General features: G+C 34.0%; 4 protein-coding genes across 6 annotated transcripts in view; 1 reads left to right on the forward strand and 3 right to left on the reverse strand.

The window, feature by feature from the left end:
- Nucleotides 1-17,446, reverse strand: part of LOC136813846 (transcription initiation factor TFIID subunit 1-like) — a 43,294-nt gene extending 25,848 nt beyond the window's left edge. For both annotated transcript variants that reach the window (XM_067070348.1, XM_067070340.1), the window contains exons 1-17: nt 17,280-17,446; nt 16,726-16,834; nt 15,677-15,865; nt 14,992-15,210; nt 14,413-14,675; nt 13,470-13,673; nt 12,838-13,063; nt 8,579-8,946; nt 7,772-7,894; nt 7,166-7,333; nt 6,700-6,873; nt 6,299-6,403; nt 6,058-6,143; nt 5,761-5,875; nt 5,320-5,461; nt 5,007-5,137; nt 528-755 (exon numbers count right to left, since the gene is read on the reverse strand). In XM_067070348.1, the coding sequence (XP_066926449.1) occupies nt 528-755; nt 5,007-5,137; nt 5,320-5,461; nt 5,761-5,875; nt 6,058-6,143; nt 6,299-6,403; nt 6,700-6,873; nt 7,166-7,333; nt 7,772-7,894; nt 8,579-8,946; nt 12,838-13,063; nt 13,470-13,673; nt 14,413-14,675; nt 14,992-15,210; nt 15,677-15,865; nt 16,726-16,834; nt 17,280-17,381 (2,952 nt within the window). In that variant the 5' untranslated portion in view covers nt 17,382-17,446. The remainder of the gene's footprint in view (nt 1-527; nt 756-5,006; nt 5,138-5,319; nt 5,462-5,760; nt 5,876-6,057; nt 6,144-6,298; nt 6,404-6,699; nt 6,874-7,165; nt 7,334-7,771; nt 7,895-8,578; nt 8,947-12,837; nt 13,064-13,469; nt 13,674-14,412; nt 14,676-14,991; nt 15,211-15,676; nt 15,866-16,725; nt 16,835-17,279) is intronic.
- LOC136813862 (potassium channel subfamily K member 15-like) lies at nt 3,019-4,869 on the forward strand. 2 transcript variants are annotated; one of them, XM_067070358.1, is made up of 3 exons: nt 3,019-3,281; nt 3,630-3,827; nt 4,256-4,869. In XM_067070358.1, the coding sequence occupies exons 1-3, from the start codon at nt 3,098-3,100 to the stop codon at nt 4,801-4,803; spliced, it is 930 nt and encodes a 309-aa protein (XP_066926459.1). In that variant the 5' UTR covers nt 3,019-3,097; the 3' UTR covers nt 4,804-4,869. The 2 variants fall into 2 exon arrangements, with proteins under 2 accessions (XP_066926459.1, XP_066926467.1); XM_067070366.1 differs by having other exon boundaries at nt 4,511-4,869.
- A 348-nt stretch (nt 17,447-17,794) lies between the features above and the next one.
- Nucleotides 17,795-19,457, reverse strand: LOC136813888 (uncharacterized). Its single transcript, XM_067070388.1, has 2 exons — nt 19,083-19,457; nt 17,795-18,742 (listed from the first exon to the last, which is right to left on the reverse strand). Exons 1-2 carry the CDS (start codon nt 19,417-19,419, stop codon nt 18,210-18,212), a joined length of 870 nt encoding a protein of 289 aa, XP_066926489.1. The 5' UTR covers nt 19,420-19,457; the 3' UTR covers nt 17,795-18,209.
- Nucleotides 19,458-19,556: 99 nt separating this feature from the next.
- LOC136813877 (protein phosphatase methylesterase 1-like) lies at nt 19,557-25,378 on the reverse strand. Its single transcript, XM_067070376.1, has 16 exons — nt 25,249-25,378; nt 25,000-25,087; nt 24,506-24,598; nt 24,197-24,254; nt 23,599-23,650; nt 23,433-23,501; nt 22,318-22,403; nt 21,856-21,946; nt 21,587-21,652; nt 21,354-21,465; nt 21,190-21,247; nt 21,033-21,098; nt 20,558-20,602; nt 20,230-20,294; nt 19,764-19,831; nt 19,557-19,673 (listed from the first exon to the last, which is right to left on the reverse strand). Exons 1-16 carry the CDS (start codon nt 25,335-25,337, stop codon nt 19,655-19,657), a joined length of 1,125 nt encoding a protein of 374 aa, XP_066926477.1. The 5' UTR covers nt 25,338-25,378; the 3' UTR covers nt 19,557-19,654.
- Between the last annotated feature and the right edge of the window lie 1,299 nt (nt 25,379-26,677).

Here is a 26,677-nt window from a genome sequence, read left to right on the forward strand (position 1 = left end):
ATAGCTTGAAGCCTTGTTAACTCAAGTAAGTTCCATGGCCATTTGACTAACTTAACAAACCTTTAGTCTTCATAACTTTTTGTTCCTAGCGTATGTTCGAGTTATAGAGACTTACACCGTAAACTGCTTCATATACCTTTTTATCTATGCTTTTCTTTTGAATGGTTGTTGGCCTCAACTTAAGTATTTGAAACTATTCTAAGTATGCATCAAAGGACATCGATGGGAGCCCAAAGGGTGCCTGTAGTTGATTCTTACTTATCAATAATATCTATGATCTATTTTTGCCCGATACACAATTTGATAACAACAAATAAAACAAAACTTATTGACACAATGACTCGATAGAGAAGTTATTCAGAAATCTCTCTCTTTTTGTATTTTGAATGTCGAAATCATGAAGATGAGCTTATTCGGTTCAAGGTTTGTTTTATTTTAATAATATCTATTTTGACCAACATTGAAGCAATTTCAGAAGAGATTTCAAAGACAATCTCAAATTTTCCCTTGGCGTAAATAAAACTTACCTTAGTGATCGGTTTATTGGGTATCCGTATATAAGAGAAACCTTCACCACAACCGGTAGGGTCGGCAACACCGGTGACTTGTAATAAACATTTTCCTTTCATAGCTTGAATGTATGCTCTTGTAGTATTCCAGGGAGCTGTTTGAATTTCTTCATCTACTTTCTTCGCGTCTGCCTCATTGTCGTCATCATCTGGTGCGAACAGTGACTTCTCACCGTACCCTGCATCCTGGAGATACAATAAAGTTTATATTAAAGGAATAAAGAATTATAGAGTGCGAACAGTGACTTCTCACCGTACCCTGCATCCTGGAGATACAATAAAGTTTATATTAAAGGAATAAAGAATTATAGAGTGCGAACAGTGACTTCTCACCGTACCCTGCATCCTGGAGATACAATAAAGTTTATATTAAAGGGATAAAGAATTATAGAGTGCGAACAGTGACTTCTCACCGTACCCTGCATCCTGGAGATACAATAAAGTTTATATTAAAGGGATAAAGAATTATAGAGTGCGAACAGTGACTTCTCACCGTACCCTGCATCCTGGAGATACAATAAAGTTTATATTAAAGGGATAAAGAATTATAGAGTGCGAACAGTGACTTCTCACCGTACCCTGCATCCTGGAGATACAATAAAAGTTTATATTAAAGGGATAAAGAATTAGAGTGCGAACAGTGACTTCTCACCGTACCCTGCATCCTGGAGATACAATAAAGTTTATATTAAAGGGATAAAGAATTATAGAGTGCGAACAGTGACTTCTCACCGTACCCTGCATCCTGGAGATACAATAAAGTTTATATTAAAGGAATAAAGAATTATAGAGTGCGAACAGTGACTTCTCACCGTACCCTGCATCATGGAGATAATAATGAAGTTTATATTAAAGGGATAAAGAATTAAAGGGTGCAAGCAGTGATTTCTCACCGTACTCTGTATCCCTGCATCCTGGAGATAATTTATAATGAAGTTTATATTAAAGAGATTAAGAATTATAGGGTGCAAGCAGTGACTTCTCACTGTAACCTGCATCCTGGAGATAATCTATAATGAAGTTTATATTAAAGGGATAAAGAATTATAGGGTGCAAATAGTGATTTCTCACTGTAACCTGCATCCTGGAGATAATTTACAATGAAGTTTATATTAAAGGGATAAAGAATTATAGGGTGCAAATAGTGATTTCTCAACGTACCCTGCATCCTGGAGATAATAATGAAGTTTATATTAAAGGAATAAAGAATTATAGAGTGCGAACAGTGACTTCTCACTGTAACCTGCATCCTGGAGATAATTTATAATGAAGTTTATGTTAAAGGGATAAAGAATTATAGGGTGCAAGCAGTGACTTCTCACTGTAACCTGCATCCTGGAGATAATTTATAATGAAGTTTATATTAAAGGGATAAAGAATTATAGGGTGCAAGCAGTGACTTCTCACTGTAACCTGCATCCTGGAGATAATTTACAATGAAGTTTATATTAAAGGGATAAAGAATTATAGGGTGCAAATAGTGATTTCTCACCGTACTCTGTATCCCTGCATCCTGGAGATAATAATGAAGTTTATATTAAAGAGATTAAGAATTATAGGGTGCAAGCAGTGACTTCTCACTGTAACCTGCATCCTGGAGATAATTTATAATGAAGTTTATGTTAAAGGGATAAAGAATTATAGGGTGCAAGCAGTGACTTCTCACTGTAACCTGCATCCTGGAGATAATTTATAATGAAGTTTATATTAAAGGGATAAAGAATTATAGGGTGCAAATAGTGATTTCTCAACGTACCCTGCATCCTGGAGATAATTTACAATGAAGTTTATATTAAAGGGATAAAGAATTATAGGGTGCAAGTAGTGATTTCTCACCGTACCCTGCATCAAGGAGATAATAATTAAGTTTATATTAAAGGGATAAAGAATTATAGGGTGCAAGCAGTGACTTCTCACCGTACCCTGTATCCTGGAGATAATAATGAAGTTTTTTATATTAAAGGGATAAAGAATTATAAACTCACTGTACCCTGCATCCTGGAGATAAAATGGAAATGTTATATTCTTATTCTCTTATATTCTTCTCTTCTCTTGAGGGCCTTAAAAATTTTGTTGCCATTTTTAGGATCTGAGATTTGAATCAAATTTTTCACTTTAAATTATCATTTCATGCTTTTTATGCCTTTAAACCGAATCTTTACACAATTAGACCGTACTAACTAAGGAAATTTAAGGACAAATCATATTAATCTAATCATAAATAGTGGAAAATCCCTAGGGAGAGATTCATCAAAACAACAAACAGCTAAATTCGACTATATAAAATATCAATTGTATGTATGAATAGATTCAATCAATCATATATTCAATTTATCAGGTAAATATAAAAAAGAAAGCCAAAAAATATTTTCATGAATTATATTAAATTGATAAAAATTGATAAGTTATGATTTCAAACATGTTATGTTTTTTTACAGAACAGTGAAAACTAGATACGTAGGTGTTCCAACGGAATGAATTTTGATATCAATATGGTTGCATAAAATGAGAGAAAAAGTTTTGGAAAAATGTCTGTAGAAAACCAGATATTGACTCTGGCAGAACTAACGTCTCTGGTTAAACAAAATCTAAAGAGATGTTTCGTTTTCTGCCTCATAAGTGTGAGTTTGATGCTGTTGGGTGGTCTTTTGTTTTTCTACATTGAACACTGTGCTACAACAACAAAAACCATCATATCGAAACAACAACAAGGTACCAAGCTTCTACATTCAAAACAAAAGTACAAGCCAAACGGCTCAATAAACCAATCTTCACCAATCTACATTACATTACATTTTGGTCAAAACCAAATTCTAGCCAACTCTAGCCTCACATTTTAGAAATCGCTGAGAAAATCTTAATTTGGAGTCCTTTTCTAGACAATTAAGTGAATAAATCAAGTATTATAAGATATTATTATAGTTTTTTGCTGAGTCGAAATTTACTAGCTTTTTATTTATAAAACAACACGAAAGCGATGGAACGATTGCATAGTGTTTCGAAAATTCTACTAGGCTTTTTGTTTCCCTTGTATTATTAGTAAATTCTTTAAAATTCCAGGAGAAGTGAATTGCATCAAACTTTGTGACCAACTAATAAAATACAGGAACGAAACACACGAGATTCCATCACTGGTCAACTTAACGGCTACTTGCTCTGTGGAATGCAAAGTGCCAGTGTGGAGACGAGAATGTGAATTGAATAGAGCTTATTTTTTCATGTGGACGGAATATGCGATGACAGTCGCCACAACTATAGGTGAGTAAGCAAACACATTTTAAAGTTTAAATTCTACAGTGACAACACATCAACTCTGTGGCATAGACAGGCGTGGCCTTCTTTATAATGATTTCGGGTCGAAAATTATACCCAAGTGAGAGGGAAAAACAGTAAAGTTTCATTCCTATTAAACTACACTCGTCATTTTATTTCACCAGGAGAAGTTGTAACATTTCAAAAGTCTCCAATGGATTTGTAGGCTGTAAACAATAGAATTTGAAACCCCACCTCATTACAAGCAGATTCTTCAAACCCTGATTGGTGCTATTCACCAATCATTTTATGCCGTCCTTTTAACCCTTGACAATGAGCCTTTCAATACTTTTAGGATTAAAATTATTATACAAGGTTCTTGAGTTTATATGGGGTGTTTAAAAAAGATATTTTAACAAATTCTTTCTTTCTAGGCTATGGACGATTCGTAGCGAAAACTGATTTGGGAAAAATAATGACGATTATCTATGCTATTTTCACTGTCCCTCTTACAATGGCTGCTCTATCACTTTGTGTGAGCGTTATCAAGTATTCCACACAACTCCTCATTGTAACAGTTGAACAGAGAATACTACGTCGCGAGAAACAGAAAATCCGATATTTTCATCCGAAATGCTTATTAATAGAATGGATAACCCTTATAACTTGCATTCTATTGCATGCTTCAGTTTACACCGAAATGAGAATATTAACCGATTCCCGATATATTGAGACCATTTATTCCGTTTTTATTATGACGTCAACAATCGGATTTGGTGATTTTGAATATGATACGATGAAATTACAATACGACGGTAATCTAGAGAAAGTGGTTTTCGCAACGTCAGATCTATTCTTCAAGTTTATCAATCTGGCTTTGGTTGGCTCTTTCTTTTCAACTTTCTCAGAATTCCAATTGAATATGAGTTCAAGGAAAAGATGCGAGAAAGGCGCGTATAATATAAGGAAGACACAGAAATAACTGACGAAGTTGAAATCAAGCATGATGACGAGTTTAACAGCCCCTGAATAAAGCAGAGCAGGGTAAATTGCAATAACCAAAGACAGTGCGCGGTGTTACAAAACCTTTTTATCATCGTTGAAAAGTTCTGTCGAGTTTAAAATCAACGTGTTGCTGAAAAAGTGCGTAACCATGCAATAAACAAAATCTCCCTTCAGATCTACCTTAAGTCTTTGTTCAGCAGCCAGCATTTGATAATAAGCACAAGTTTGTTCTGGTGTGACCATGGCTCGCATTTCCTCTTCGCTCGGCAAACGGAAATCTGATTTCAACACCCACCAGTTACAATCGACACCTAGAATGATTTTGATCAACAAAGTGGACATTTAGAAACTTACAAGAAAGGTGAATATGTTCTTATGTGTTATTACCTTCAATACTTGTACAGTAAAATTCGGTTAAGCTCATCTCTTGATATCTTACAATTTCAAGACTGACAATAAAAGCACATTGCGAGACATGATTCCAAAATTTTACCTGTTCTACGAAAGTCTGCACATAACTTCAACCGCTTACGAACGGTACTTTCTGAATGTTTTGGAAACGCTTTTCGGATGTCTTCCATTTTGATACGACGTGGAGTATCGGGACATTTCAAAAACAGCCGGTAAATGAACATCTAAAATAACGGAAAGTGTGAGGAATAGAAATACGAAGACTAGACAGTATGAAGACTTTTGTTTCGAAATAAAAAAACAAAAAACAATCGAAGAGACCACTTTATTTCTATGAGAACTTGAAGAAATTCAACTTGCAAAAGAAATATGATTTTATTGGAAGCTCTGTCTTATCGAGCACTTTTTGTGTTAATTTTTCACCAAACAAACAAATAATGATATCAATTACACTGGGGAGACTAATATAAGAATCAATCATGTAGAAATCAAGATTTTTGCAAAAGAACTATGACTAACACACCTGAAGGAAATCTCGAATATGATTATTTGCTCTCTTGGAATTCGGACCGTGAACTTCGTATTTCGGACACAATTGTCCTACAGTAAATATATCTTGCACTTTGCGGACATTGAATCTAAAAATAGAAATTTACCAGAATTTAACACAACTAGGATAGTCCCTTCAGTTCTACTTGACTTCTGTATCTTTAAGATTTACTGAAAGTTCGCTGACTCAATGCTAGAAAGGGTTTGTTTTATTATAGAGTCTGGTGTTTTTGCTCTGGACCTTTTATCAATGTTTTGAAAAAGTACAAACCCTTGTGGAGTTTTGAACATGAGAAAATCAGAGGTTGCTGTTTTGTGTCCGTAAATCGGTGCTCTGAAAAGATTGTTCTCGATTGCCTGGTTGAAGAAAAAAGAATGCTTAGAAATAACAGAGTAAGAAAACTAACAATATCTTCATTCATTCATTCATTCATTCATTCATTCATTCATTCATTCATATAATTTTAACTTTGCGTTTGATATTATGCTGTACAAGGATCAGGACTCTGTACCTGTAAAACTTGACCAGGAGCAAGTTGTCCTAAGAAAGTTGAAGGATGTATAAAAGCCATTTCACCATATTCCAAAGTTGGTGTGTTCGAATCTTTGCCGTGTTTCTGAAACAAGAAAAGATGTGACGTTTGTTTTTATCCCGCAAAAGGCGTAAGATATAATTACAGTTTAAGTTCACATCTTTGATGGACAACTGAAGTTTAGGCGTTGAACTAATAACAGAGAAAAATTTACAAAAATTTCTTGCCGAAGAATTCACTAGTCATTTTTCAACTGTTTTCATGCGATATTTCATCGACAAGATCAACAGCAAGAAATATAATTCCTAAATTTTCACATCAACATAAACAATGACCAATTTAAAGAGAAAAATAGAAATAAAGGGAAATAAAGGTTGTACTCTTTTATAATAGTTTCTGATACGTGTATTCATTCCCGCTTGACAGACAAGGGGAGGGAGCTCTTCACAGTACTCCATGAAAACGAGGTCGCCATCTTGCCCACTTAAATCTTCCGGTTGCCTCATGAAAAACATCTCACCGCCACCAAACGCTTGTCGCTCCTTTTCACGTTCCTACAAAAACAAGTTTATGGTGCACATAGGTATATATCTTTTATTCTGTAGATTTTAAGGCTTTTACAGTGCGACTACTTTATTAGTTAAAAGATTCAATATTTGTGTTCAACTGTCATATTTCCCGATAAACGCATACAAACAGCCTTGACACGAATTAATTTATCAAACTAAAGTTGTTAAACCGAAATCTTGCATGTAGAGAGCTCGACTGGTACACAGCACTATTTCAACATTTATCTAAACGTCATTATGGATATTAGATTTAGACTTAGTTTTCTGACCGCATTACCTTTGCTTTCTTTTTTAATCTTTTATGACAGGAATGGATGACTTGTAATCCTCTCTTGGCAGTCAGTTTCCTTTTGCTTAAAGGTGGACGATGTAAGGTTCGAAGCTCAGCTGGTGTGAAGTAAGTAGGGAAGAAGGGACGCTGTAATTCCACAGCTGGTGTCGAATGCTGAAAAGGTGTGATAAAGAACAATTATATTACCAATCAGTAAGTAAGCCATGTCAGCATATATACATTTTAAAGACATATTTATTTTCTAAGTAAAATACGAAACTTTTCGAAGAACAGCTAGTTTTTCAAAGAACAATTTTAATTCGATGGTTTTAGAGTATATTTAGAAAATGCTTTAAGATGCTAGTGAAAAATACGCCTCTGTTATAATAATAATAATAACAATAATAATGATATATTTCTGGCATTTCCAAAATTTACATTTGGCTCTTCACCTGAAAATTCTGTATATAATATATGTGCAATGTCTAGAAAAAAATTGTAAAATAACCTGGTAATATTTCTGTTTATTAAAATATTATGTGTCTTCTCTTGATTCAGTGTTACTTCAAAAAAAGTTTACCACAATGAAGATTTCTCAGTTATGATTGTTACCTGTATACAGAGACTGCTCAAGTCCGCTTGAATTTGATTTTCAGCAAGATCTTGCTTTGGCATGTAATATTCATCATTTGATAGATTGAATCTATTCTTTGGCTTGCCTCCAGTCAAAACCTCCTGTAAGAAATAATGAAATGTCATGTTAAAGTTGTCTTATTTAATCTTCTATATTTCTATTGCAAAAACGACTTAAAACAAACAGAAACGCATAAGACATTTAAGGACTAGTTACCTAAAAAAGTGAATGGAGTGAATACATGTCTCACAAATCAAAAGGGGGCAAAGTTAAATCAGTCAAGCTGAAGAGTTTTTCTGTTTAACCTCAAAGACGAAAGACAGGTCCCTTTCCATGCAGATGAGCCCCCTCACTATTGTAAAAAGAGCCAATATCAAATTTAAGGTAAACTTAACAAACAGATTCTTAGTTTTCTGAGCGACAAATTTTGACATTGGTTCTTTGCATTGGGCTATTCCAGAAATAGTCTGTACCCCCAATGTTGAGAAGGTGTGACGTCCAGGGTGGTCTGGAACATAAAAAATCCAGGGTGGTCAGTAAAACGAGATCGAAAATCCAGGGCGGTCCAAAAAATGAGAGAAAAGATCCAAGGGGGTCTTGAAAAATTGGAAAAAAACCCGGAGGGTCACCTTTTAAAAAATACATCAACATAGGGGGTACACATTTTTTCTGGAATAGCCCATTACTAAGCACGATATGAATACTCTCGTGAAAAGCTCTTCAGTAACGGATTGAATGAAGAAGAATGAAGAAAAGAAATTGAAAAATATGCAATAAACAAATACCTCATGCTCGTGTTGGTGTTTATCCTTTTTATTCATGAAGCGTGATTTACTTTTATATTCTTTCTTCGGTGTTTGCTCTGTAACACCTGTATCCTTAACCAATTTGTCCTCTGGTACACTCAAAATCAAATTCTCATCATTCGGATCTAGCCTGAATTCTTGTGGCGATGGTATAGAGTCTACAGCATCAGTATCCCAAATGATTTTATCTTCCCAACGACCGTAGATTAGTTCTTTGTTTTCGATAGGGAATATACTGTACCAGTCTGATACTTTGTGACTGTTAGGATCTTTGTTGAGTGTTGGGAGAACTTTTTCGAAATTCTTCATGATGTTGGTACTGGCTAAGGCTTCTGCAGATGCCTTGTCTAAATGAAAACATTCAAATTTATCTGACAAAAGATCGTAAGAAATTGTAGGTCTCTAACATCAATTTGTCAACTGTTGCAAATAAAACAAGCAACATACTGAATGGACCTACCTGAGAAAGATAGTCGGAAAGATGCTAAATAATGATGAAAATGTCCCAACGAAAAATACTTTGGACTGGTTTCTCCGCCGAAAATGGAGGATTTAATTTCGCGAGTCAGGAATCTCACGCGTTTTTGCGAAATTTAATTAAAGCAACAACATAGCATAGAGATATATAAGCTTGAAAAACATGATGAAGCTTGTTTCACACATTGTTTTCGATGTTTTAGAGGTAAGGAGCTATGCTAAGTTTTGGGCACAAACAAAAAACAATCCTTTCTTTCATGTAAATTATCATATTCCCTAAAAATAACAAAAGGGAGTTCCCCAAATAAGAAAATCCAATTTTACAGCCAAAATAAATTTTCCGGAAAAAAACAGAGCTTCAGCCACTTTTTAGAGAACCTGCCCTTTATCTTTATGTAAAAAATCAGAAAAAACTAATGAAGCAATTTCACACAAAGTCCAAACCCCACTTTAAGGCAGTTTTTGGCCCAAATTTGCACAAAAAATCGGGCTCCGTCACTTTTTGGGCATCACCATTTTGCATCACTGTGCAAAAAAATCAGAAAAAAACTAAATGAGCCAATCCCAAGAAAAGTTGATAACAGATAACAGACGAACGAACGAACGAACGAACGAACGAACGAACGAACGAACGAACGAACATCAGTTAATTTAAAGGACCTCCGAGGTCCAAAAAACCTTATTGACTTTGAAACATCAAGTTTAATTTCCAAACTGATAAAGAAATAATATAACAAACTTAAAAACTACATAAATAGAAAAATAATTATCTTATTCATCTACGGCACTATGCAGCGACATTTCCAGCATGCGTTTCTGGTTGAAATAAGTTTTCGTGTTCATCGTTGGTTTGAAAATAATTATGAAACATGGCTTCCCATACAAAAACAACAAAATGACAATGCAATTAATCAAAACCATTACACATTGAATGAAATCTCTCTCAAAGACATCTCGAAAATAACTAATCGGGAAACTTATGGCGAATGTCATGGTAGTGATCATTGTACCATAAACTAAAGACATTGCATTGTTCATTGGTCCTGGTAAATGTCGACCTCGAAAAGCTTGTACTAAACAAAGTAATTGATAAACCATAAAAAGTGCTCCAAGAATCGTGTTGTGATAGCTTGTGTTGCAAAAGTATAATTTCTTTAGTCTCTTCTCGTCTATGTGAAAAATAATTTCAGGTGGTTTGATTGTGTATAAAACCACCAATAATCCATTAGAAATTAAAACCAACAAAATTAGAATGAAACATTGACACATTATTGTCCATTTTGTATCATTGTGCTTAATCAGAGTTTTCGAAAGAAATGCATTTAAGAGTTTCTGGGATTTCGTTAAAGTAAGACCCAAGTTCAGTGTATAGAAAACGGTCAGTATTAAGTTTCTACCAATACAATAATGAATAGATAAAGGTGGAAATATTTGAAGGAGACATGTCGATGATATTGTTACGTTCAATATCAAAAGATGGAATATCGAAAGGAGAGCATCAGACACTTTGACTCTCGGCGTTGACCAGTGTTTCACAAAGACTAGAAAAAATGAAATCCCTAAAACCAGACCTACAGCTGACATTGCCATTGCATTAAAAAGCATGATTCCATCAGGAAGGAAGAATTTTTTTGTGTAGGGATCAACACATTTTAATCTTTGGCCGTCATCAACATTGAAAGCACCTATACAAGGTTTACATTCATCGCTTGATTCAGGATTTGGGTTGACATGGTTCGCTGGACATAACTGACATTTCCAACCATGCTTTTCATCGAAAATCTCACTAGAATCGTTTATCAAGCCATATCTTCGTTTAAAGCCTGGCAAACAAGTGATATTCTCGTACGGAAGGGGTTTGTTCAGGATAGATTGTAAATACTGTTTTGAAATTTTTGGTCTCATATCTGGATGAACTGTCTTCTTACTATTGAAGATGTACTTGGAAAGCGGTAAAATGTAATTCGAACTTTTAGAAAGTAACCCCCTGGTTAAATTTACCGCTAAATCTATTGAAATATGGTGTTGTTCTTCGTGCCACGCTGTCTTCTGAAGAATTCTGTAATGTGCAATAGATGTTATTCCATAATAAGCCGCATCAGTCTCCCTTAGTTCTAAGTCAGCAGAATTCATAATATCGCCTGAAAATAAGGAACGGTCGTGATTCTCAATTGAAAACCATTTCTTTTGAAAAGTATCAACTCTACCCAATGTATCATGTACTATGACGAATTCTTGTCGTTCTAAACGTCGCAACAGAGATAATATTACGGCATTAAAAGTCTCTCTTTGAAATAAAACTATAACTGTTTTGTTAGATGCTAATTTTCTTAGTGTAGGGAAAACTTTGCGGGCCAGCGAAATGATAAAAGAACCTTTTCGAGGAATATTGAATATCTTCTTCCGCAAATAAAACTTTTTTGTGGATTTCAGAAGATTGTAACTTTTTTCAAAATATTCTTTGAAAGGATAGTTTAAGTTGTATCTATCGATTAGGATCATTGTTAAGTTTCTCCATTGCAATTTTCCCACCAAATCAAATAAATATTTTGAATATCCATCGGACAATTGAAAGAAATATTTTTCATCACAGCTCACTGGTGAACATAGTTTAACAAACTGACTCAAACTTGTCGTTTCTCGTATGATTCTTGACATTTCTTCAGGAACAAATGCATGTAAAAGGAAAATTCTCTGCACAGGAATTTTCGATGATGATTTTTCGTAGCGGAAAAACTTTTGGTCAAGAAGAATGGTAAATAAAACTTCGACAAGTTTTTCAGTGCTGTTGCATACATCAAAAGATACAAAATCCAATTGTCGAGTTTCGTTATAGCTCTTTTTTCTATTTGCCCTTACTTCTTCATCTAATACTTTTTGCGGTAGTAAATGATATATTTCTTTGAGCTTAGCAGCTTCTAAGTTGAATTCTGATCGATTTGTAGAGTTTTGACATATTGAAAAAATACCAACGGATATTACTAGACGTTTCTCATTTCGAGGAACTCTAACAGCCATAAAAGTAACTATACAGGACATTAGAATGTATAACAGACCTAATGCATTCATTTTGAACACTAAGTTTGACCAATAAGAACTATTCATGAAATAAATGCGCTGGAAATGATCAGAAGGTACAAAGTAAAATCGCTCTTTTTTTTCATTAGCTGTTTTCTATCCTAATTTTCATATTTGGAAAAGTTATTAACGCGTCTTCATTTTGTAGAAATGTAAATTGGTCTGTCTTTAGGGAGCTTTTATTTGTACTCGGCTTCCAGTAAAAAACTTTTTAGTATTCGAATTCAACTATTGTTTTAAGTTTGAAAAAAAGAGTATCCCCGCTTTAAAGATAAACCCACCAACCAATAAAGTTAAGAAAATTTACCAGCTGTAATTGGTTATTTCCGTGATTTTAGAAAGTTTTGACAACAAAAAATTAGTTTCGAAAAATAAACCATACTAAATGTTGTGTGGCATTATGATGGTTGTTATAAAAAAATTAAGAAGAAGAAAATTGAGCTACACGCTTCTTCTTTTATAGGAAAATTATATTACTCTATTAGAATATCCAAGATGAAATTGGCCGAAAAATTAAGAATATGCTAAGAATATTACCATCACGGAGTTTAACAGCAGAAGAGCTTTTTTAATTGTAAATTGCCAATTGTCCCCAGTAAGGCTCGAAACTTTCACAAAAATGCCGCTTTATGCTTTAAGTAAGTATGTCAACTTTAGTGAGAGGCCGAAAAAACGTATCTTACTTTTATTGGCACATTGTTGTAAGTAAGCTTTCATGGTTCGAGTATTCAATGAAGGGATCCATCCTGCAAGACTCCTCAATGCTTCAGAATTCTCTTTGGGTTGGTAATCTTTACTGGACCAAATGATGTCATCTTCCCATTGTTTCAGACACACTAAGTTGAATTGATCGGCAGGTATGGTCTCAGCTGCTTGCTTCTTTTTCTCTTCCTCCAGTTTTTGTTCTTCCTGCATGAAGAAAAAGTGGAAATTAAGAAGAATCCAACACATACTTACTCTAATCAAACAACGCGCCAAAAAATCTCGAATTGCACTATCCTGTTTCGTTTTAAGGCGTGTCAAATTGTTATACCAATAAGATCTTAAGGCCTTGAGCAATATCATTTGATAAAATCATTTCAATAATCGATGAAGACCCTCGGTTTGAGACTCACCTTCCTCTGGTAACAACGGTATACCTTATCGGGGGAAAAATGTCGGAGTTTTATTTAGTCGGGTTTTTTTTTCGTCGGGGAAAAATTTCGTCACCCCCTCAAAAATTTCGTCACTTTCCCGCCACATTTTTTCCCCCGATAAGGTATTCGATCAGATAAATTTGGTTTAAGCATTAAGTTAAAGGGTGGATAAAATTTACCGTTTTCTTTTTGAATCCATAATTGAATTTTCCCTTCTGGATCAAATCTTGGTGTTTAGTGTACCAATACTGAGCTGGACCTTCCAACCATGATGGGCTCTCATTGTCGTCTGTTTGTGACGAGTCATCATTTTCTGGTCGAATCAGCATGGATTGGTATTGTTCACCGTACGCCCATAACGGTAATGGTTGTGTGTGAATGATCTGTATTGAACGTGAGTGATGTTCTTTAGTTTACAAAATAATAGCGATGTTAAGCATGAAGTTATCTAAGCCGTACGGGATTTAATAGGTTTCTGCTCATATTCTCTAGCGAAAAAGTTTTCTTATAGAGGCTGCTTGATACTCGCCAGATCCTAGGCTTCTGCTCATCCTCTAGCAAAAAAAGTTTCTTATAGAGGCTGCTTGATACTCCGTAGATCCTGAGGCTTCTGATCATCCTCTAGCGAAAAAGGTTTCTTATAAAGGCTGTTAATACTCTTATAAGAAGTATATCTTAGAGGTCTGCGATTCAGACTAAGGATTGAATGACAGTTTTTCATTGCTCAGGTCAAAGGTTTTGGTTAGAAAATAAGAAAACTCGCAGACGAGGCTAAATCAGTTAGACAGTAAATTGAATTCCAAGTCGAGCTCGAGAATCCGTCATAAGAGAACCTAATTTTTTCAGATATTACGATCTTAAAAGAGAAAATTAGTCTTATAATTTCCACAATCTTAAAGTAGGAGCAGTCCTGTCACAAAGTTAAAAGAAAAGAACCGTAGGGCTTGGAATATTTACTAGAACAATCAAAAAGCAGACATCTACAAGGGGTTTTCTACTGAAACATGGAAACTTTTGACTGTATGAGCACTTTATAAAGTAAAACCCATGTTAATTAATAGTCTAGCTTTAGACTAATAGATGCTTTGGCAAGAAGCTTAACAAAAATTCAATTAAACTAACCGTTTCGTCAGGTTGGCAATCTTCAGGTTTAGGAGTTGGTCCAAAACGTAATTCGAACCCTGTTGGTTTTGATGTGTTTGCGTCCACACTGGCCAGTTTTCTTTTCCTTTTCTTCTTTTTTAAACCTTTCCATTGCGCGCTGACATACTTCTTGGGTCCGAAAAGACGTGAAAATCTCAACACTTTACCAGGACGAAAATCAGGGAAGAGATCGGAGACTGTTTTCCCCTCCAAAGAGGCCAAACCAGTTACTGGCGGCTTTTCTAAAAATGAACAAAAAACGAATCAAAGGTTTTGTTTAAGCCTGAGGCAACAATGGAGATGAAGGCTTCGCATACTCTTCAATTTTAATTGGACTTTTAGTTCTTATTTATGTTTTTCAGGCTTTGCCAAAGTTAAATCCAACAAAAATTCGAACGTTCGAGTTCAAAGAGGTGATTGCACAGTCGAATAATTGCTTTCATAATGTCGGAAGTTAACTAGCTTGGTCAAACTGAAAATCCTCTATGGGGATATGGAGACGCTTTTTCCTTTATACGAAATAGGATCATTTTCTCAACTAAAATCAAATTAGCAAACCTTCTTCGACACTCATCCTTCGATCGTCCACACTTAACCTCTGGTTGGTCCCCTCATTTTCCTCAGTAGAGGTGTCAGTTACAGATTTCGGTGTGGGACTTGATGGAGAAAACAACTCGTCGACGTTTGTTTCTTGGTTAGAAGCCATTGTTTCAGCTTTGGGTGCAACTGAGGGCAAATTGAACCCTGATGTCGATGCTTGTTGCAAACCTGATGGACCTGTGAAAGGGTAGCAATAATCAAGAATTGTTGAAAATGTTTAATGAAATGTTACTTTGTGTACGGTGCATTACCGAAGTCAAATGTGAAAATGAATGAAATGTGAAATGAAACATAAGCATTTAATGAGAGTTTTATGGATTTTCAAAACATTCAATTCCTTAAGTACAAAGAAGCATATATCAGGTGCATCGAATTACAAGAGTAAAGAACCTGTTTGATATGATAGAGGACCTACAAAAGTAGGACGTCACCCTTTGATTTTTTGGCATTTAAAATTCGAAAGTAGATGGGGTGTTAAGACTTTTTTGAAAGGGGTTAACGAATTAGTCACTGAAAGGACTTCAGGAATAAGGATAGAAAAATAGCTATAAAAGTATTATCGACCATGGAATTATGAATAAAAAAATGAGATATTATTTATCGCGACTCTTTGAATCTGCAAAATGGGAGGTAAAGCACTTACCAGGACTTTTTCCATCAGAGCTTGAACCTTCTTCATCGTAATCATCATCTTCAGACCTCGTGGAAGAGGAGGATGATTTCGACATCAAATTCAATGGTAATGGTTTAGCAAACTCATGTTCAACCTCATCTGCAAGTTCATCTATCCCGCTGTAATCGATACTGTTCTGTGCTTTCTGCTGTTGGAAGTCTACACAAGAGAAAGTTATATATGCTTTTTGATGTTACTACTACTACAATCAGTGCCATAACATATTGGCACTTTTGGCTAATTTACCATTTTTCGAAAATTGAAGTTCGAGCGAGAATGTCAATTTCGGGCCTTCAACTTGATTTCAACGATTATTTCGATCTGGGAGGGATTTATTGGTTTTGTGGGCTATATTTCAAGCCCTACTGGACCATTTTATTTGGTCCGAAGTCTAGCGTTAAAACTCAGAGTTAAAACTCTACCCTTCGAAGCTACTTTAGAGCACTTGCAAATCGATTGTGGTTTCAAAACACCCCGGTTTTCGATTTCCTTTTTGTGCTAAGTATTTCGTCACCCATTGTAGATATCGTGTGTGTGGGATAATTTTAGCTGTGGTTTTTCTTTTAACTTACCCACAATTCTAATTCTTATTTACGCCAAAAGTGCTCGATGAAAATTGAGTCCCAAAAAAAACTTAAAATTTCGAAGTGTTTTAACAAAAATAGCTTTTTTTGGGACACCCGGTACTTTGCTTTTTGGAGAGGGATAATCAGATGGTTTGAGATATTTGACCTACAGACACCTTCAATGGCCCTGAGTAAAACCTCACAGAATTTTTTTCTAACTAATTTTCAAAGTTGAGATATAGTTTTGCAACTTGAATATCGCAACTAGGAAAATAATTAGGCAAAATGATTTAGCATTTTTAATCAGGAATACGAGAGTAAACTTAAACCATTTGATTATCTCTTTTAAGTTTCATGCCGTCCGTATAAACGACAAACATCAGCAAAATACAGAACGTGTGAATCGGCCTTCTCTTTCGATAATCGTAAAGCTTTTTGAATAAATGAATCTACCATTAAAGGAGACATCTTCTTGTTTGGACGAAGAATCGCTACCGATATCACGAACTAGACTTTGAGCAATACCAAAGTTCGCCAACTGTGAAAGACTTTTCTTTGCATCCTATAAAATATTTGTAAAAGTTGATTTAAAGATAAGGGTTTGGAGAGTTAAATGTTATATTTCCAAAAAAATTGAAAAAATTGAAGAAATTGAAAAAGGACCATTACCGGTGTTCAGGTTTTACCATATCTGATATACTGACATACTGGTTCACTTTTGAAGACAGATCAAATCTTTTATTCTTGAAATGCGTAAGTCAAGATTACGTCATTTTCCCTATCGAAAACACCCGAAAAAACCGGAATTTGACCCATGACGCCATGTGTTGCTATTGTTAGTAACACTTATTAGTCAAATTCCCGTTTTTTCGAGTGTTTTCGATATGAAAAATGACGTAATCTTGACTTTACGCTTATCAAGAATTAAGTTCTGGAATCAAATCAAATTAGATTTCTTTTAAAGTGTTTAGAGTAAGGAAAGAAAATATAATTTTAGATAAGCTTACGTCATCAATGAAGTCTGTTTCTAACTGGCCATCTTCATCGATATTACCAAAGATGAAATTGGAGAGAAGTCCTGACCCTTCCTCGTCTCCACTACTTTCCATTGTGTAATCCAGTCTTTTAAGTCATTCTTCTTTTTATTTATTGTTTATTTGTCATTTTTTACTTTTCTAAGGGAAATAGATGTGGATTATTTTTAGTTCTCGAGGATAATTTCAAACATTCATCCGTCAAAAGCAGTACAATCACGGAATTGGAATCTAGTGTGCAGGTCGGATGACGGAAATTTCCTGAAGCCTTTGCATTGGTACACTTATCGAAAACTGCATCTAATTTGACCCAATTCTCTCACAAAATTGGACAAACAATTGCCTTTTTTTTTTAATTTAAACTTTCAAGAACTTTTTCTGCATCTGACTTATTTGTTTATGTATTTTGCCGCCATTAAACAGAAGCATTATACCAGGACGTATTAAAGTTTAAATTCAGGAGGAAGGTAAAGTTGAAAAAAGGCTGCTTGTATATACATCATCTCATGATTACTAAGTTTACAAAAAGCCTATACAAAAATATCATATACAAAAGTGAAATAAAAAACAGCCCATAAATAGGCAACAAAAACACCATTTAAATTAAGCAAAGATTGATTGATCGTAAAATGATTCCTTGCGCATTGTCTCATAAATTAAGAATTTGTTCACATCAATTTGTTTTTCCTTCTCATCAAAATACTGCATTTATATTGAATTCCATGATTCACGTTTTCTATGTTATAGTTGGTTGCAAAATAATTTCAAATTATTTTTACCCAGATAAAGCAAAAACGTATCATTACAATTTCGTTCGATTAAAAGAAAGCAACATAAGGTTGAAGATGGAAACACCATAAAGAACAGGCTTCTCTGAATAAAAGTAAACCTACCAATTAATCTTCATTTAATCAATAACGTCATTTCATTCATTACTATCTTCAAATCTTCCATTTTCCTGCGACACATCTCACTTTTCAAATAGGAATGTTCGCGCGTTCGCTTAGTCATCATTTCTTTATACATATCATCTCTCTCCTCTTCAATAAACTCTAAATGCTTCTTACCAATGTTGACCATGATTTTTAATTTGGCTTTATCTGTTAATTTATGGACTTGGAAAAATTCTTTCATTGACGGGCTGTCCTCGGTGTCTTCATCGTCCGTATCCATAGAAAAAGTCGATTCATTGGAATGGTCAGTATAATAATATCGAGCACCTATATATTTCGCACATTGGTCTATAGTATCATTGAAATTAAACAGATCTGCCAGTAACATCAGATCCAATGCACAAACTTCTTGATAACCACCATTCAGTATTTTGATGTTGGCAATGTAGAGGGTGTGGTCTTCAATTCTTTTACGTAATGATTTGATGAGGTATTCTTCGATCAGTGTCATCATCACTTGAAGCTCTGATATTGTTGTCATCCCTTGAGAAACAATTAAATAATAAGTATAGAATTGTCCGTATTTGATACCCATTGCCCATGTCAATTAGTCGCTAGTGCTGCAGTAGCCACTCTTTCACTTTCCAGCCTAACCAACTCTTATCTTAGAGCCAACCCTTTTTCACAAAGTTAGGGATCCTTTTTTCGGACTTCATTTTTGGAGTTAGGGAAAAGCAGACTTTAGAAAAATGCATTTTTCAAAGTTAAGAGACATCTTAAGACCCCTAGGTAGGTGATTTATTTGGAGAAAAAGTTTTACCAAGAAAAGGAAAGATACAGAATTTATCACTTTGGAATAAAGTAAAATAACCAATATACTTACACAGGTCAATTTCAAATTGAGGGTATATCATTTTCAATAGATTCACAACATCTGCATATTTTTTGCCTTTCAAATCAACTGTTTTAGTTTTCGATTCTTTGAAATAACCAGAATTGAACATGGATTTGAAAACAGGAGAAGAGAAAGATAGCATGTTGGAATGGACATATAACTTCTTGTTTTCCACAACCAAAATGGCGTCAGATCCTTCCCATGGCTTGGAGAAAGGATCACTCTCGTTTTCAAAATCTTCAATATCATCGGTTGCAGTCAGTGACTTATTGCTATTTGTTGCACTGGTATTCCCATCAGATGTTTTCTTCCTTTTTGCTGCCATTTTACTCAACTATACTTTTCTATCTCTTCTAATATAAAAAGGAATGAGATTTAACAACATGGGTATAATATAACTGACAAACAAAGTATGCATATGGGCAAAGTTTGATGAGAAAAAAAAAGAGAAAAGATGATACCTAATTTCAGGAAATTTTAGAAAATAACTTAAAAATCTTTTCACTATGTACAATTTTTATAAAGTTTGAAAAAAAAATAAAAACATGAACCAGAATATGTCAGCAAGATGGTGTGTGTCTGAAAAAAAAAAAAAAAGGTTAAAATTTCCAGCAATCACTGGAGGTGGACCATGTAATGTTCCTAATTATTAACTTAAAGTAAGCTTACCTTTCAAAATTGCTTTTGGCCACAGTCAATTTTTGTCTCAATAGAAAGGCAGTAAGGATTTCTGCAACCTAAGAAAATCGTTACAGAAGAAATTTAATTCAAAGTTAAAGTACCATTAGAAATAGAACATGATTCTACCGACTTCAAGAAATTTACCAACCAACCCTAGAACATTTAAACTATTCACACAATATTTATTTATTTATAGAAGTGTATTTCTCAGGTCTATTGACCTCTAGGAAACAATCTTACATCTTTACAATTTATAGATCTTATCATTCCATTTGTTTGTCAATTCTATTATAGAGTTTTATTTACAGTTAGGCACACTGCACTGGGCCTCTAACCCTATCTTCTTACAATCATGCGTTTCCGTCGTAAGTGAAGTATCATATTTGTAAAGACAGCTTCAGGCTTGAATTTAAGACAGAACTTTGCCACTGAGTTTACGAGATCAAATGCTTACCTTATCTGGTACATCCTCATGAACCATATGTCCACAATTAGGTAGAACTTGCATCTGAAATTTCCCTAAAATACGAAGATTCACAAGTTTTCATTGGACCAGTTAATTCTGCTTTACCAACGAGTTCACTGTCTGATATATCACAATATCATAAATTACTTGATGCGAAAACACAAAAATGGATAAAACATAAGACATAGATTTTTAAAAACATTAAATAAAGAGTTCTTCCTTTGCCCAATGTCTTAAAGGTTATACCCTATTCCTCATTTTCCCGTTATACATTTTCAATAAATAAAATACCAAAAATTTTAAATACTAAAAATACCTTGCATTTGACCTATTGTCAGATCTTTATCAAGTCTATCTATTCCTAGAAATGTAAAAGCATGTTTGAATCAATAAGAAAGAAGACCATATATTAATGTTAACTGACATTTAAAGTTGCACTGGCAAATAAAACATTACTTTTAATTCTTGACTTAATGTTTTCTTTTGCATAAACTTTAGGTAAGTAAAACAAAAGTAAAAGTATATTCATCAGGTGGCTGTTGGCAGAGCCGAGAGCAAGGGAGTCTATCTAGTCTAGTCTTTTCTATTTACACTAGACCTGGGAGTTCAAATGCTGAGATGGAGGGCCACACCTACAGCTTCCAGTAAGTTACTGCATAGATCAGATTACCCAATCTAAGCTACTCATTTGCTGGCTGAGTTGGGGGTGACCGGGGAACCGGAAGGTACCAACAACCATTGTAAGGTAAATGCTCTACCGACTGAGCTTTCCGGCCACAGATAATCTTTACCTGCTAGTAAAAGTAGCTTTGGAACTGGGCAAGAAACAAAAAGTGATGACATATTCTCAAACCATCCTACAACGAGAGAAGAAAAAATCAGCACATCATTTGAAATCATCAAAATCGATAAGTAAAAACATGTACAACAGCAAAGGAATTTCCATACCTTTCCAATATTTTTCAGTTTCTGCTAAATCGACCCTCCAAGTATACTCTGACTGTTCCTAAAAAGCAAAATGACCAAAGTATAAATGATGAAAACAAAGTTGCTACTTAAATAAGTTTAAAATGGGAATTTTTCTGAAAGTGAAAAAGCTTAGAATAATATACCTCGCTTATTGATGTTGAGGAAAATGAGGTTTGTTCATTTTCAACCTCCTCTTCTGTTTCTTCAACAATATCTAAGGATACATTGCTTGATTGACTGCTCGTTCCTTCAACCCTAAAATCAGATGAAAATATATAACATCTGGAACAAAATACTTATCAACACAAGACTTTGGTTTGATAAAATTGCTAGATCTGAAATGTTTTCTATCAAAGATTTTAACAGCGATACTTACTTTTTTAGTTGCCCTGCCATTGATATCTTAGCAGAAGTAAGATTCCTCAGCTGCCCTGACCTTATACTGAAAGGAAATTGTAAGATAGCTTTAAAGTAAATTTTCAAATGCAATTTACGATTTTACCTAAGCACTCTTTTGACAAAATTATCAGTACAAAGATTTAAAAGTACAAAGTTTAATATCCTACTCAGGATCACAGAACGTACGTTTATGCAGGCTAAATATCTCAAACCGTCTGACTATCCCTTGAATACTAAAGCATTTACCTCCATTCAATAGCTTGTTTCAGAGAACTAAACTTCTGAGGTCTACTTCGAAGAAAACTTTGCATTGAAGACAGTGCATCTAGTGCAGTCCCTGAATGAAAATTAGATGTTAAAACAATATTAAACATAAAACAATACTGAACATAGTTCATTGGATGAAAAGTTGATTTGTTACATTATAACATGGAAACATATCTCGTTTTGGGAAAGAATTCGATAGATTTACATGTCCAGTTTTTCAAAGATTTGATGTAATTGATGGATGTCAAAAAAACTTATATGAAACAAATATCCAATAAATCAGACGATCCAATAAATCATGATATAAGTGTACACGGCATGACCAATGTAATAACCCCTTTTTTAAAAAGCTGATTTTGAAATAACAGTCGTACTTTCAAAAGCTTCCTTAGCAAAATTAGTCTGAAATAATTACAAATAATAACAAAGAAAAATCACAACCTTCCACTACATCTATAACAGCAAGGCCACTCAAATTTGGAAGAATCTTTTTTGCAGCGATGTGAACAGCGATTGCACCTCCCATACTAAAAAAAAAGCCGATAGGAAAAAGAAAGATCTTTTGTAAGCTGTGTGCTACCTCAGTGCTAGAAGAATAAACATAATATAGAACAAGCGATACTTTTATGGACCTACCTGGTTATCAAACTAATCAGTGAACATTGAAACAATGAAACACATAAGACATAACTGGTCAAAATACAAAAAAATAAAGAAAATGAAAGCATATCTATTGAGAGAAACTATCAACACTATTGAAAAAGATTTTTGAAAAAGAAATAAAAAAGCTATTAAGCGCTTTTCTTTATAAAAACCACTATCAGAAAAATGCACAGCTTAATAAATAAGGTTTCCAGAAAACTCAAACCGTCGAACTCTACCGTGACATTTTCTTCTGTTAGAAAAAAATAATAATAAAAAAACAATTTGGCTATATAACATTGATATATGCTCATAAATAGTGATTCTTATAGATATAAGATTCGTTTTTCAGCCAAACAAAAAATAATAAGTGTTTACAGAAAACTCAAATCATAGCCTCACCGTGACATTTTCATCGTAAAAAAATTAATAAAAATAATAATAATAATATGGCTAAGAACATGATGTATTCTTATTAAAAGTGGTCTTATAGATAAAAAATACGATTTTTGAGCCAAAAAAATTTTTTTGCAAAAATCTGCTTGAGCCATCCTTTAACTATGATTGTACCCTACTTTCATGCTAAAAATCAGAAAAAATTAATGATCCAATTTTTCACAAAGTCCAAAAAACCCGTTTTTAAGCCGTTTTTTGGCCCAAATTTACCTAAAAAATTTTTTTTTAGAAAATCGGGCTCCGTCACATTTGAGGGTTTATGGTCATGCACCTTTGTGCCAAAAATCAGAAAAAACTAATGAGCCAATCTCGAGAAAAGCTGGTAACTAACACACTAACTAACGAACGAACGAACATGGGTTAATTTATAGGACCTCCACCCCACCGGGGTAGGTCAAAAAACTAAAAGTTTCAAAAAAACAAATAATTACTACATTAAAAAATATTCTTACACATACCTATGGCCCATCATAACAATTGGAGGTGGTGATTGGTCATAGAAATTCAGTATAACATGACAGATATCACTAAAAAGAACAGAAGTAAATGCATTTGTAAAGTAACATTATATTGTACCCTTACATTACAAATTATCACTATCCTTATTCATCAAGTGTTACATACTAAGCCATTACATCAGCTGCCATGTTGGTATCATTGGTTGTACTTGAGTCTCCTAAAAACAAAAAAGACAATAACTAAGTGAGAAACAGTGAGAACTCACATCAAGTATTTTAACCAAGAAAATAGTTCACTGATGATTAAGAGCAAGAGATTTTATTAATAAGAATCAAAAGCTCTAACGATGCTTCAATATTTATCAACATTACCTTAAATAAATCTCTGGTCTGAAATTTTCTATTGTTAAAAAGTTCAAGTTTTTTTTAAATTTGCTTTGTTCACTTTTTTTAACAATACTCTCAGACCTATCAAGTTTTTCCTATTTATCAATTAATGGAAATCCGAAGACATTTTTATTCCAACCCTGCTGCAATTTCTTTCCACAAAAACCAATTGTTCCAACCCCTCCCTGTTTATTAGGTACCAAAGAATCATTGATAAGAGTATTAAACTAAGGAATGTGGTAATAAGATCAAAAAGTAAGCAATGTACCATTTGGAACAAAGGATGAGCTAACAAAAGTCATAAAAATGCTTTGCCATAATGTTTTTATACAGATTCATTAATTTATCTAGAAAGTTTGTCCCTGTTGAAAACTTACCATGACCTCGAAAATCAATAGCAGCAACTTGGCAATCACACATATCACATAGGGTTTTCTAAAAATTAGAAGATCATGTGCTTGGGTTAGACTCTATTTGAAGAATCTTCAATCTGAAGAACCTTCAATGAGAATGTATAATCGAACCTGTTTATTAAACAAGATATTTTTAAAAGGATGGAAAAAGAATAATTTTTGTGGGACAATGGGTGTAGTAAAGAACATTTTATTTGTTATTAATATTATCATTACTTCACCCACCATAATTTATCAACCAATATCAAAAGATGCTAAAGCTTCAAAACATACCGTAAAGACTGCCCATGATAGTGCTGAATGTCCACCACCGTGAAGAAGTAAGACTACTGGTCCATCTGTACCTCTGGTATATAACCTAAATGTCTTTAAATAGAAAATTCAGATAAGAGTTTAGAGCTCTAAGTTTAAACACATAGCATCTACTTTATCAGAGAAGTTGTTGTATCTACAGGCAGCATATTTGAGGTTGGGATTAGCGCAGACACACCTCCAAAAATCTCTGAGGATGGTGATCAGTTGTACACAATAAAATTTAGACTTCACTAATAAAAGTTGTGCATAGCACTCCTTATCACTCCAAGGAGAAAGGGTTAAAGGAGTGTGAGTAAGTGAAAGTTAAAAGTGAATGCATTAGTCTTCAGACAGGTTTACACTACTTCCTAACAAAGAACTTATCAAAGGTTAGTCTCCAGGGTCACTCATTTTACAGGTACGACAGATAACGAAAGAAGTTAGTAAATAGTCGAAATAAAATGAAAAAATACATTCTCTCCAACTTTGACATCATGCTGTTTATCAAAATATCCTTCCCATGAGGATGGGGAGTAATCTTTGACATTTCTTTTTGGAACACTGAAAATTTAAAGTTAATGATTTTACTTATCATGATGATGATGATAAATAATTCCAGGTAGCATTTTATACAGCATTTGGTTATTTTAAAAAGGACAGAATTAGAATTAAACATAGAATACATCAAAATATGTTTCAAGAATTTTTTAACAAAAACTTACAGACTTGAAAATCTTGATGCTTGACCAACAGGTTTACTTGGCAAAGGTGGTAATTTGCTTTTCATGATATCCCTTTGCATTGCAGACATTGTTTTTTATTTTTGTATCTTTATTATTTTCAAGTAAAGTCAAAACATACATAATAGAGATAGGATTAAGAAAGATGGAAAAAGAATTTTTAATAAATGCTGATTGAAAAGGTACAACGTACAACGCACCAGCTACAGCAGGTACACCGACCGCCTTACGACGCAATGGGTACGGCAGTTACGACGGCCACCATACCAGATTTTCACAAAAAAGCCTGAAATTTTCCTCTTTGTCGGTAAAATCACTTAAATCTCCTCATTTGCCGTATATACCAGATTTAAGAAGCTTCATGAAGGAAGCACATGCCTGTTGGAAAAGAAAATTATGTTTACTGTTGAATAAATAATCTAGTCTCAATTAGGGATTATTTTTTGTCACTCAAAATGGGTGGAGATAAAAGAGCAGGGTTGCTGATATCATACCAACTTGTGGCAGCTTGTGGTATGTCATAATACAGATATAGTTACTTTATTAATAGGATTAACTTTCGCGAAATTAAATTTTGCAATTTCACAAATTTTTACCATTTTTGCAAAATTAAAACTTCTGAAAGCATGTGAGATTCCTGACTCGTGAAATTAAATCCACCACAAAATTTTGTACATTGCATTGTCGGAGGAGAAACCAGTCCATAGTCTCCATTTGTGGCAAAAATGGCTATTTTCAGCTGCTTTCAGGCATATTTGCGAAATTAAATCCAAGCAAAATTTTTTTAAACTCTGACTCGCGAAATTAAATCCAGAAAATTTTGCAATTTTTTTCGTTTACAAAATTTTATCTCGCGAAATCTAATCAGATTAAAGTAGACACACTAGCAACGGTTAGTTTGAAACGCTGGAGACAGGACGCAGGACACAGGACACAGGACACAGGTCATACAAACTACAGACCTGAAAATTGTAACACACTCGTAACATATAATGTATATAATGTTTCTAAAAACATTATACGCAATGGAAAAATTATAAATTATACAAAATACGCCATTTAAAAGATTTTTAAATGACAAGCCATCAATCCTAAATATTGACAAAATGACATTTAAATTATGTAAATGATAACGCTAGCACAAAATACAAGGTGTGTACATCAGTTTACAACAAAATGTTTTTTCATGCTCAATAGGATGCTGACTGTGCAAGTAGATATAGATTTATATATTTTGAAAACACTAAATGCTCCAAGAGAGCTGTTTTAGAGATATGAAAACAGTGACGTCATTTTCATCAAAAATACGAGATAGGGAATAAAAATATTGATATATTAATAAAATACAAACCTTTGACACTATTTTAGTCAATTTTTGTTATCATACCCAAGGTGATGCAGGAGATATAAT

This window comes from Clytia hemisphaerica, unplaced genomic scaffold (assembly GCF_902728285.1).
Source record: "Clytia hemisphaerica strain Z4C2 unplaced genomic scaffold, Clytia hemisphaerica genome assembly, whole genome shotgun sequence".
Lineage (NCBI taxonomy): Eukaryota > Metazoa > Cnidaria > Hydrozoa > Leptothecata > Clytiidae > Clytia > Clytia hemisphaerica.